The sequence below is a fragment of the Sinocyclocheilus grahami genome, unplaced genomic scaffold (genome assembly GCF_001515645.1).
Source record: "Sinocyclocheilus grahami isolate Dianchi unplaced genomic scaffold, SAMN03320097.WGS_v1.1 scaffold350.1, whole genome shotgun sequence".
NCBI lineage: Eukaryota > Metazoa > Chordata > Actinopteri > Cypriniformes > Cyprinidae > Sinocyclocheilus > Sinocyclocheilus grahami.
Window position 1 is genome coordinate 612,361 of NW_015505529.1, and position 11,381 is coordinate 623,741.

General features: G+C 39.6%; 1 protein-coding gene across 1 annotated transcript in view; it reads right to left on the reverse strand.

Moving 5' to 3' along the window:
- Positions 1-2,419: 2,419 nt before the first annotated feature.
- The window catches only part of LOC107548546 (Fanconi anemia group J protein-like), a 43,553-nt gene continuing 34,591 nt past the window's right edge, over positions 2,420-11,381 (reverse strand). Inside the window, exons 17-20 of the mRNA XM_016229264.1 lie at positions 5,982-6,094; positions 5,798-5,880; positions 5,220-5,498; positions 2,420-3,732 (exon numbers count right to left, since the gene is read on the reverse strand). Of these exons, the coding sequence (XP_016084750.1) occupies positions 2,990-3,732; positions 5,220-5,498; positions 5,798-5,880; positions 5,982-6,094 (1,218 nt within the window). The 3' untranslated portion in view covers positions 2,420-2,989. The remainder of the gene's footprint in view (positions 3,733-5,219; positions 5,499-5,797; positions 5,881-5,981; positions 6,095-11,381) is intronic.

An 11,381-nucleotide genomic window follows, 5' to 3' on the forward strand; every position in this document is an offset into this window, starting at 1 on the left:
GTAACCATAGCAACAGTGACCATTGACCAAAGTAAAATCAAAGATGGCGATGTCCATAATACTGAAAGTTTTATCACTTCTGACATGACAAGAGTCCAATCGAGCCACGAGTTCTTCTGTCAAATCTTCATTAACCAACAGCAGCTTTTATTTGGATAGAGAGCAGAGCATATTTGAGTCTCGCGCCAAATACAAAACTGACGGGAGCAGCTCCGGTGGAAAACTGGATCTAAAACTTTCAGATGACACACAGATCATTTCTCTGTCATTGTAAGTTTCCAAAACTACACATCAAAACACGTAACACACGCATGTTTATGCAGTAGAGCGACTCTCTCGCAGTGTATGACGTGACAGACAACTAGTTGTCCAGTCCTGTTCCATTCACACAGCGCGTGTGTTCTGAGAATGCAGTTGTGAATCCTGAAAATGTACAGGTGTGAGTTCGGTTACAGAATGCGGTTGTCACACCCGAAAAAAAAAACCGCACTGTGTGTGAACGTAACCGTATTAAGGACTCAAATACAGGACAGACAACTGTATTCCGCTGCTGTGTGAACGTGGCCGCAGAGAGACCGCTGATCAAACGGTTGATCAAGCAAGCAATGAAAACTTTGAGGCAGTGCATATGGATTTCATAATCTTGGAAATATATTTATAGTATCAATTAGAGCCCTGCATGGGCCTCAATTGTAGGCCCTAGCCCGGCCCAGGCCCAAGACGCTCAGGCCTTTGTCCAACAGCTTATCAGAATTCTTGGCCCGAGTCCGACCTTTTTTCCCATTCTCCCAAAACAGCTTATAGGCTACTACTGTTTCAGCTATTAAAATAGTTCAGTTTTGTGGCAAAGTGATTTTATTTCATTCGTTTTTTTATTAAGCTAATTTTGAAAAACGTTTGGAGCATTTTTTTGTTCGTTAAAATGTAAGTTTTTTTTTTTTTTTAAATAATGACCATTTGTGTGCACTCACAATATCAACAAAACGTTGTGCTTTTAAAGAAAACATACAAGATGCGCTTTCTGCTGTCTCGGTTGTAGGAGCGCTTCACAATGATGAACTGAAACTCAGTGAATACTTGCCTCACAGACTTGCTAAATATATCTATAGAAAGGTTTGAATTACTACTTTAAAACAAAATAATTCAAATCAAAAACGGTTTCATTATAAAATCTGTAAAGATGCATTTCTCTCTAAAGGCACGACCAATGAGGAGATGGCAAGTCAGGATCATCAACTTCATCTTGGCGACACTGACTCAGAAAACACTAGTTTATTAATAAATAATTAAAATATCTCCTATTTCCCCATGACACATTTATGGTAATTACTTTTGCTGGGGCTTTGCGGGACGCTTTAGCCTATTGCATGCGCTCGCACGCGAAACTCTTCCAGTTGAGCTGAAGGCATCTGTGCTCGCTGCTGCTGAAGGGACACTAAACACCGTCCGAGCCACTCTTGACAGTCGCGGTAGCATGTCTTGTTGTTTCCACCACCAGCACGGCAAAAAAATTGTATCACCATAATTGATGGATGTCTAAAATATAAAAATAAGGAGAAGCCTAAAATAGGTCCAATGCCCGGCCCGCGTCTGAGCTATGATGTGAAAATGGACCCAACGCTCGGCTCTGGGGTTGTAAAGAAGTCGGGGCCTGTTGGGCCTGGGCTGAAATGCAGGGCTCTAGTATCAATTAATGGAGTATAGCTTGACAAAACAACCGAGATAAGAGAAAATAACTGGCATGATTTGCTACCTCCGCTCGTGACAGCACTGCACTGTCCGTTTGATCACCGTTCAGCACGCGTGTGGAGCGACCGTGAGAAACGAGAGGTGCGGCCGCGATCCTGTCTTCTTTTCTTTGTCGTATGCTGAGATGCACCGAGATAAGTGAGATTCACATCCCGGACTCGATAGCAGACGCAAGTATACTACGGGCTGCCACGACCCTCGCAATCTGCCGGCTCAGTGTGCTTTAATTTTAATTTATAATAAACACCTCTTTGAGACCTGACGACACACCCACTGTTTCTGTCTTTGTTCAATCAGCCACATATTGTAACTGTAGGTGCACTTTATTTTATTTAAACCTCCTCATCTGTAAATTTGGAATTGAGATTAAAATCTGAGTTTAAAATTATGGAGCAACAGGATTAAAGTTAATCTATTTTAAATATAAAATAAACCAAGGATCAAAATGATGGTTTAAATGTAAACCTGCTTATTTTTAAACAAGTTTTAAAGTTTGGTGCAACAGAATTATTAGATAAACCTTGATTTAATCTAGATTTAAACTTAATGCTTATTGGTGCAACCTATAATAGTATTGACATTTTAAATTAACACTAGTTAATTAATTAAAATAAACAAAACACTTCTACTAATAATTACAATTTACATAATTAAAATTTTTATTACTTTATTAAAAATACTTCACTATAGATTTAGCCCAGTTCAATGCGTTGTTATTTGTGTGTTCATATAACTTAATCCTTCACATGTTGTCATTTCTTAGAGCTTTTAGTGAGAGCAAGACAGAAAGAAGCAGCTTTCTGTGTCTGTTTACAGACCCGCCTGCCCTTGGCGCCCCAGCACTACACAGCTGCCCCCTGTTTACATTCAGAGTTCACACAAATAAAACTTTACTGGGCTGTAATTTCTGAGTAAAAATGTAGAACCTCTCAGCCGAGTGAAATCAGCCATGTACACCCCTGCCCACACCTTCCAATTTTTAGCCCCCACAGTACAGTACATCTCATTAAAATCAACCCAGTCAAGACATTACGTCGCAGAGAGGAGGATGTGCTTGTCACTTATTTTAATAATTCTTATAAAAGATACACAGATTCTCAGGAGCTTATTAAAGACAGATCAGTGGCCGTATGTTGATTTTTGGGGGTACGATTAAAATGTTCATTATTAAACCAAATAAGACACAATAGACTTGCATACATTCGCTCTTTTCTTTCTTCATCATACACAAAGCTAAACATCAGTCATCAATTATAATTATGCACGGTTGGCTAGTTGGGGGCACGTGTTTAAAATAGTTGGTGAGTTTACCTGATGCTGCTGATGTGTTGGGCCTTTTCTGCCTACATCTGGAGAGTCTACGTAATCGACTACTGCTGGCACCATTTTGTGAGCCAATATCTGTCCCGCAGTTTAAATCTCTCTGCTCTGTACTACCCTGTAACAATGTGTCGTCTGGGACAGCGCTGCTCACAAGGTCTTCAGACAATGTCCTCTTTCCTTCCTCTGAACCAAAGAGGTCCTCTAAAAGAACACTGGCTGTGCTATTAGCGAGAGGATGGCTGACTTCTGGAAAAGATTTCTCAGTAGTCTCTTCCTTCTCCTCCTCATCTCCTTCAAAAAGCTCAGGGCTGTAGAAGATACTTTGTTCATCCACTTCAGTATCCTTATGGTCCATTCCAGTGGTGGTATCCTTTGAAGTAGAGGCAGGGATCACAAAGACCTGCTCAAGTTGAGGATCAACTGAACTGTCATTTAGGTCAGGAACCACATTTATTTGGTGCTTTGGTGCAACAGAAATAACTTCATGCTGAACTTGCTTGTTGATCACTGAACTCGCATCTGGCTCGGATTGAAAAATAGGAGTCTTGAATTGGCTACTGACTGGAGTGGAAGTGAAGAGGTGGCTTGTAGGCCATGGTGTTCTTTGGACATTATGTTCTCTGCTTGGTTCAGATGGATGCTGCATATTCTTTTTGTCACCTGTTCAAACAGACAGACACAAAGACATCTGAGTGACAATTATACAAAACTCTTGGGTGTGTATACCAGCTCAAATGTTCACCTCAAAGCAGAATCTTTGGTTAAAACAATACATCCTGCATTGTTCGTCAGACAAAACACGTTTGAGGGTTAGCTTTAATTAAGTGGTGGAGCACAGGGTCTCTATGATAACTGTGTATAGGGCTTTAGGGTTTGGGTCTACAATATGGTTTATATGTCTGAATGAGTGGAGTCCCTGATTTGTTCTCAAGTGTACGCAAATACTCACGCTCAATCTACCACAAACAAAGGTCAAAGGGATTTCATTAAAAGCAACAGTCAGACATCTGCTCATCCCAATGCTGTTCAGTCAGTCAGGGGCCACATAGTCTGACAGGGGCAATGAGGAGTGAATAGCGTGTACAGCACACACACATACATGTACATGCCACATAAATGCACGCTCACTTACCATATGGTTTTACATAAAGGTGCCCACAATGTTAAAGAAATAGCTGACCCAAAAATACATTTTGTCATTGTTTACTCACCCACACATTGGTTTAAATCTATTTGACGTCCTTAGTTTTCTTTGGTAAACTAAAGGAAAAATCTTGAAGAATGTACTGGCCACTTGTTTACACAAACTAGAGTAGTTATTAAAAGTTTAGGGTTGGTAAAATCTTATCTCTTATCCTCATTAAAGCTGCATTTATTTGATGATAAAACTGATCATCAGCTACTACTCAAATCTTAAATGTCACATCACATTTTAATTTGGTGAACAAGAAACATTTCTTATTAACAATGTTGAAAACAGCTGCGCAGTTTAATATGTTTGTGTAAACAACTTTTTTCAGGATTCTCAGTAATCTTTCATGAATATAATGTTCAAAAGACTAGCATATATTTGAAATCAAAAGTTATTGAAATGTATTATTTATTTATTTTATGTAACATTATAAATGTACTTTCTTTCTCTTTTGATTAATTTAATTCTAAATAAAACTATCAATGTCTTAAAAAATCTTTCTGACCCCAAACTTGAAGAGTATTGTTTGGGCTGTCAAGCTCCAAAATGGGTGGGGGGGGGAATTAATAAATAACAATAAATAATAATATAAAATAAGATACTAAAATAAAATAAAAAAAATCCAAATGACTGCAGTTATAATCAGTCATTTTTCTCTTTTGTTCAACAGCCAAAACAACAACAACAAAAAACCATGTTCATTTACAATAAGATGATAAATTATTTTTCAATTTTCCAGTGAACTTTTCCTTTAAACGACATGAAGAGCAAGATGTATATAATCCAAAAAGGTCTCATTTTAAAAGACATAAATAACTGCATGGAAGTTACAGGCCTTTAATGGAGTGAAGCAGGAAACCGTTGGCCCAACAGTTATCCATCATCACCAAATACAGTGACTTCCTTCAGGACGCAAATACAATAAAAAAAAAATTTCTCCACTCAAGCCATATACCTGATTCAGAAGACCTGCTCTCAGAGTTGGCCGCCCGCACCTCGGTGTGTAGGTTCGGCGGTGCAAGCCTATGGTCAAATGGCTTGAGGGGGGTGATTATCTCGGGAGGGGGTGAGGTAATAGTGGAAGGGCTGGGGTGTTGAGGGGCAGCTTGAGATTGTGTCTCTTCAAAGGTCTCTACTGCCCCCCGCTGGCTTTGAGAAAAGGACTCCAGGGACTGCATGGCGCCAGTGAAGGTGTCATGGTGCCTCACTAGCTGACGCACCCACTTTGACAGGCCTGAGAGAAGAGGACAGCAGCGTTTGACAAACATTTAACCACTCTACTTGACCACTATTTTCATAACACTCTACCACAGTACTGTCAGTACGTGTAGATTTTCAAGTAATGAATGTTTTCAACCCATCACTGTTACATGTAAAAGAGCAAGACCTTATGTACACATTATCTGGCCACAGCCCAGTCAAAACCACTGCGGTAGGTCATTATCTCCATCTAGTGATACAGAAATGGAACTACAGCTGGGTGACAGAAAGGGACAATCATTTTTTAGCACTTTTAGACCATTAGTAATTTACCTGTGATGTATTTGTTTGGGTTTGTCCTAAACCGGTCATCGACCAGTATAAGTGCCCCCCAGTCATTTCGATGTCGTATACACCTATGAGGACAGCAAACACCAAATTGGTCTTAAAAGATTTGTACCATGTCAGAGAAATACATATGTATAAATACCAATTGTAAAATTCATGTGGCTCTGACCTTCCGAGTGCCTGGTTTAGTGCCCGATATGCTTGAATCTCGTACCAGCGCCCACCAGGCAGAAGCCCTCGTGACTTGGCATGCTTGTCATTGTATTTCATCTTCAGTTCAACCTGCAATGCAAAAAAACTGACTTGGACCAAAATAGCTCCTATAATAACATTAAGCATAGAATTTCAGGAGATGGTAGGGGTAAAATAAAAATTATCACTGGATGAGAATAAGCTGCATGATATATAGACTACCATTCAAAAATCTAGGGTCAGAAAGGAATTATTGGAATTTTATTCAGCAAGGGTTCATTAAATTGATAGAAACTGACAGTAAATACATTTATAATGTTCCAAAAAAATTATTTTTTTAATGGTTCTTTAAACTTTATATTTATTAAGGAATCCTGAAAAAAAGTATCACTGTTTGTATAAAAATATTTAGCAGCACAGCTGTTTTCAACGATAAAAATTAAATGTTTCTTGAGCAACAACTCAGCATTTTAGAATTATTTCTGAAGGATCATGTGACACTGAGGAGACTGGAGTAATGTCTGCTGAAAACTCAGCTTTGCCACCACTGGAATAAATTACATATTAAAATATATTAAAATAAAAAACAGTTCTTTTAAATTATAATATTTCACAATATTGATTTTACTACATTTTTTATCAAATAAATGCAGTCTTGGAGAGAATGCTTTTAAAAACAAAATCTTACAAATTCAAATCTTTAAATGGTAGTCTATGCACAGAAATTTTGCTGACTTTTATATGACTTTCTCTATTCTGTTCATTTATAGGCTTGGAAAACACCATTTTAAACTTCTGATGAACAGATTCCATGCCTGAGCAAAATAAACAAACAGTATATCATTGGTTAAGCACTGTATAGTGGTAAATTTGAATGAATGAATGATGCATTTATATAGCGCTTTATTGTGTATTGTTTTACACCCAAAGCGCTTTACAATCATGTGGGGGGAGGGGGGTATTTTTCTGGAAATGTACAGGTCTTCTAACTGGAAGGTTGCTGGTTTAGGCAATTCATGAGCCAATCCTGAGGCATTCTGCTTAACTTAGACCTACTTTCTTCTGTGAAAGACAGAAGACTTACAAGTTTAAAATGACAGTAAACTGACAGAATTTTGCTTGTTCAAATAAAGATTCCATTTTAAACTGTCAAAGAAGCCAGTATTAATCTGCACCAACTCATTCTTAATTCTTCAGAAGACCCAACAGGCCACACCTGGGAGTTGGGCAGCTGCAGCACCCACCGTGCCGCTCATATAGAACTAATTAGATTAACACTGGCAGGAGGTAGGGCTGGTGAGCAGTGATCTGCAGAGGACAAAGCTCTCCTGAAGATGACACCCTGGGCCTGAAGTGCTTTCATACTCGCTTGCCCACACCCGCTGATCCATTGCAAAGAGGCAGAAGAAAGAGGCCACCAGACAATAGGCATCTGCTTTGCCATAAAAATGCCAGGGAGGCATCCATCAATTTTCACCCACTGCCCTCACGGTTTTAACGCTAACCTTTTTGAATTGACAAGTGAAAAGTTCAAATACAGTCGGTTGGGACAGGACGGCCAAAGCTTTAACTATTTGTGACAGGTACTGTGTTTTCAGATGCCAAAACCTGCACAAGGGCATGACCGTCGCAGGTAAGGCTTGTCTCTTTTACACATCAACTCTGCGTCATCCCCGATGTTGTCACACACCTTAATCAGGAATATTTAGAAACACATGGACACGTTGACATACACATGGGGCTGAATTGAAGAGCAAACACTTCAGCATGACCAAATCCTCCATCTGATGCACAATCTCAATCTCTAACCCAGTGGAAGGGTTAAAAGCATCTGGATAGGAATCCTGTCGTCAACTAAAGGCCGCTACCCCGAGGCGGACTGTCATATAAATCCAATCAGAGTCTATTTCACTATCAAGGCCCTTCACCTCCCGGTATCATGTCAACACTCAATCCGACATGACAGCTTGCATATGTGAAAAAGCCAATTCTCGCTGCTAGCCAAATCTTCTCAATGTGCAAGAAACCGCATGCTGGAAGGGATTACGTAAAATGTCAGGAGATAGCCCACTCTCACATCAGCTTCAACCTCCGTACCTGTTCATCCTTAAAAACAGACATTTGACCAAGAGGCATGCATTACTGCAGAGCGGAACACTGCCGCCGCCATGCCCGTCACCAAGATCTCGTAGCCTGCTGTCTGTCCGTGTTAGGAAACAGCAGAGCGGGTCACACTAAGAGTCCTCGGCTCGGTAATTAAAAGGAAAATCAAAGAGAAATGAGATACAACATTCCACACAAACCTTTACAATTTAACACACTTTCCATGGTCTCGCACAAGCTGTTCATTAGGCATCGAGACACGGCATCAGCTGGAATAGGCCTTTTACTGCCTTTTAAATCTGAGATTATTTTTCTTAGCGAAACAAAACATGTTCCCTCCAGTTTTTATGTTCACCAGAGGCTACTTTTATGTGTGCACCATCAGCTTACAATGCCTTAGACTGTTTAAAGTTCACCTTTGATCTTGCTCCCAATAACGGACTAATAAAAGCGATACTCTCGTTTCAGAGGCACTTTAATAGCTTTTCTGTCTATCGGGGAAGACTGTGCAGGCATCCAGACAACAGGAACTCTACTCTGACTAGAGAGTAGAAAGTTAAGCCACAAGTCACAATGAATTCAAGCATGTGCGTACCTTTCTGAAAGCTTGAAACAAACAATAATGAAACAATTTATATTTTTACATTTTCTGAAAAAATCTGGATGGCTCCCTGTGAGTGACGATGCAAAAATGAATGTGCTTGTCAGACTGGCTTTGTATAGTTACCATTGCACTCTGACAGTAAATAGTGTCAATGTCCTCTCTTTCCTTTGCATTAATAGGGTCATATCCTAGATATCCCAAGGGGTCATCGCCATCCCCCCATGCATGCACTCAACCAAAAGCTTACATGCAGGCTATCAGTATATATAAACATTGTTGTGTTGTTAATTGCTAATTGTTGAGTGAACTGTTGTTTCCTAGTATGAACAATGAAGAGATGGACTTTCATAAAAGCTTGCATTAAACAGAGTTTGTACTCTTTTTAAACAATGGATTTCCATGACCTTGCCAGTCATTTGTGATTACAGAATAAAGATTTTAAAAAATAATTTAGATTCAGACATATTCTGGAAACTGATTTTACCAATTCCAGTTTTGCTCAAAAGAACAATTCAATGACAAATTGAACATCATTAAGGCTTGCAAACCACTTTTATTTTAACAGAAATGTAAAAAAATGTATACTACTATTCAGAATTTTGGGTTCTAAATTTTTAAAGTAGTTAATACTTTTATTTAGAGCACGACCGATATATCGTTTTGCCGATATTATCGGCCGATATGAGCCTGTCGGTATCAGCGAATATGCCGCCGATGTAAAAAATTTTTTTACAGAACATATAACGGAGATAAAATGTTTGAAATGGTATAATTACTTAGTTTGTCAAGTAGAGCGCGCTGCTCTATTGTTTGCTACTGGCGACCTGGATGAAACACTTTAAAGCTTAAGTCTATGGAAAACCATTGAAACTTTTGTAAGATTTTTAAAGTAGTTAATACTTTTATTTAGAGCACGACCGATATATCGTTTTGCCGATATTATCGGCCGATATGAGCCTGTCGGTATCAGCGAATATGCCGCCGATGTAAAAAATTTTTTTACAGAACATATAACGGAGATAAAATGTTTGAAATGGTATAATTACTTAGTTTGTCAAGTAGAGCGCGCTGCTCTATTGTTTGCTACTGGCGACCTGGATGAAACACTTTAAAGCTTAAGTCTATGGAAAACCATTGAAACTTTGAACGGCCATATCTCCGTAACGGCACGGCGAATCCGCACCAAATTCGGGGGATCCCTTCAGCTCAAGGAACCCTCTCGAACACGAATCGAGTGTACGTCTAGAGGCCCGCTTTCGAATGAGACCACCCCCGGTTCGATAGCCCCCGGGGTTCGGGAGTTACGGGGGGTTAAATTTGCGGTCCGGCGCCGACCGATCAAGTGATCCCGGATCGGGGGGCTACCGACGCGCGGGGGGTGGCGTTCAAGAGGGCTCCTCGAGCTGAAGGGATCCCCCGAATTTGGTGGAGATCCGACGGCGCGTTCACGAGATAGTGACACTAGTCAACACTTTCACTTCAGTAAGGAGGTCGCTTGTTCAGGCAGCGGCATTCAAGCGTGGTCTTATTCGACTGCAAGTGGACTTCACATGAAATTCAGCCATGATTCCATACACGTTACATTCAAAGGGCAATAAAGTGCGCGAGACGTGAATTTATATTTATTTACAGAGGTATATTATGTCACACTTCTCTAGTAAGTTTCGTCTGTGTGTGAAGACAGTAGCGCAAATCCGTGAATGAATGTTCCGAAGTAGGCATGGGCCGGTATGAGATTTTGACGGTATAACCTTAAGCAAAAATATCACGGTGTCACGGTATTTTTGTTACAGCTCTAAAATGCGTCTCTGAGACAGCTCTAAAAAACAGAACACAATATATTTTGAGCAACATACAGAATATTTGGAACAGTAATATTTGTTTATTTTTTCTTTGATTTGTTTCTGAAATGTGGGCTGTCCTGCAGCTTTTGATGTGGATGGTTGATTTGCTGCTAGAGCTACTGCTGCCCTTTAAAAGAAGAAAAATAAAGACTGACATCTTTATTTAACCTAAATCTCTAATTACAGTTATTTAATTTTAGTTATATAATTCATACGCATATCATTTCTTTATATAATTTCATATACATAATTTGATTTAATAATAACCCAATTTGAAGCAAAAACAATGTTCTGACTAGCTTTGTGAAATTATACTACATGCCTGAACGAAACAAAAAGCGAAGCTCTGAATGGGACGCAGATTCACTCTCTGATAGCAGGAGGCGCTGATATAGCGTTTCCTTGGTTATCGCAGTAAACAAAGCAGAGCTGCGCTGAAACTGCTTTAATGTGAATTATACGAGATGAAAAGAAAATACCATCTAAACGTTTCTGAAGACAGTCAGTTCCCCTCAGAAACACTCATTTAAACCCCCAAATCAATATTTAGGATTTTCTACTAATAGTTGAACTTGCATCATTGTGCATCATGAACAGTGAGTGATCTGCCTGCTACAGTATTTTTCTCTGTGCGTCCGTCTTCAGCGTCTCTGGCCTGTGTTAACGGGCGTTTACACTTCTTCATATTTTGACTTCATATTTTCACATAAATGACATTTGGAAAATGATATGCATTGCAACGCAGTTTGTGCAAGTCCAGAACAGAGATCGGCTGCAATAAAACAATAAACGGCCGGTTGCCGATCGCGTAAGTTCCAGAGGAAGC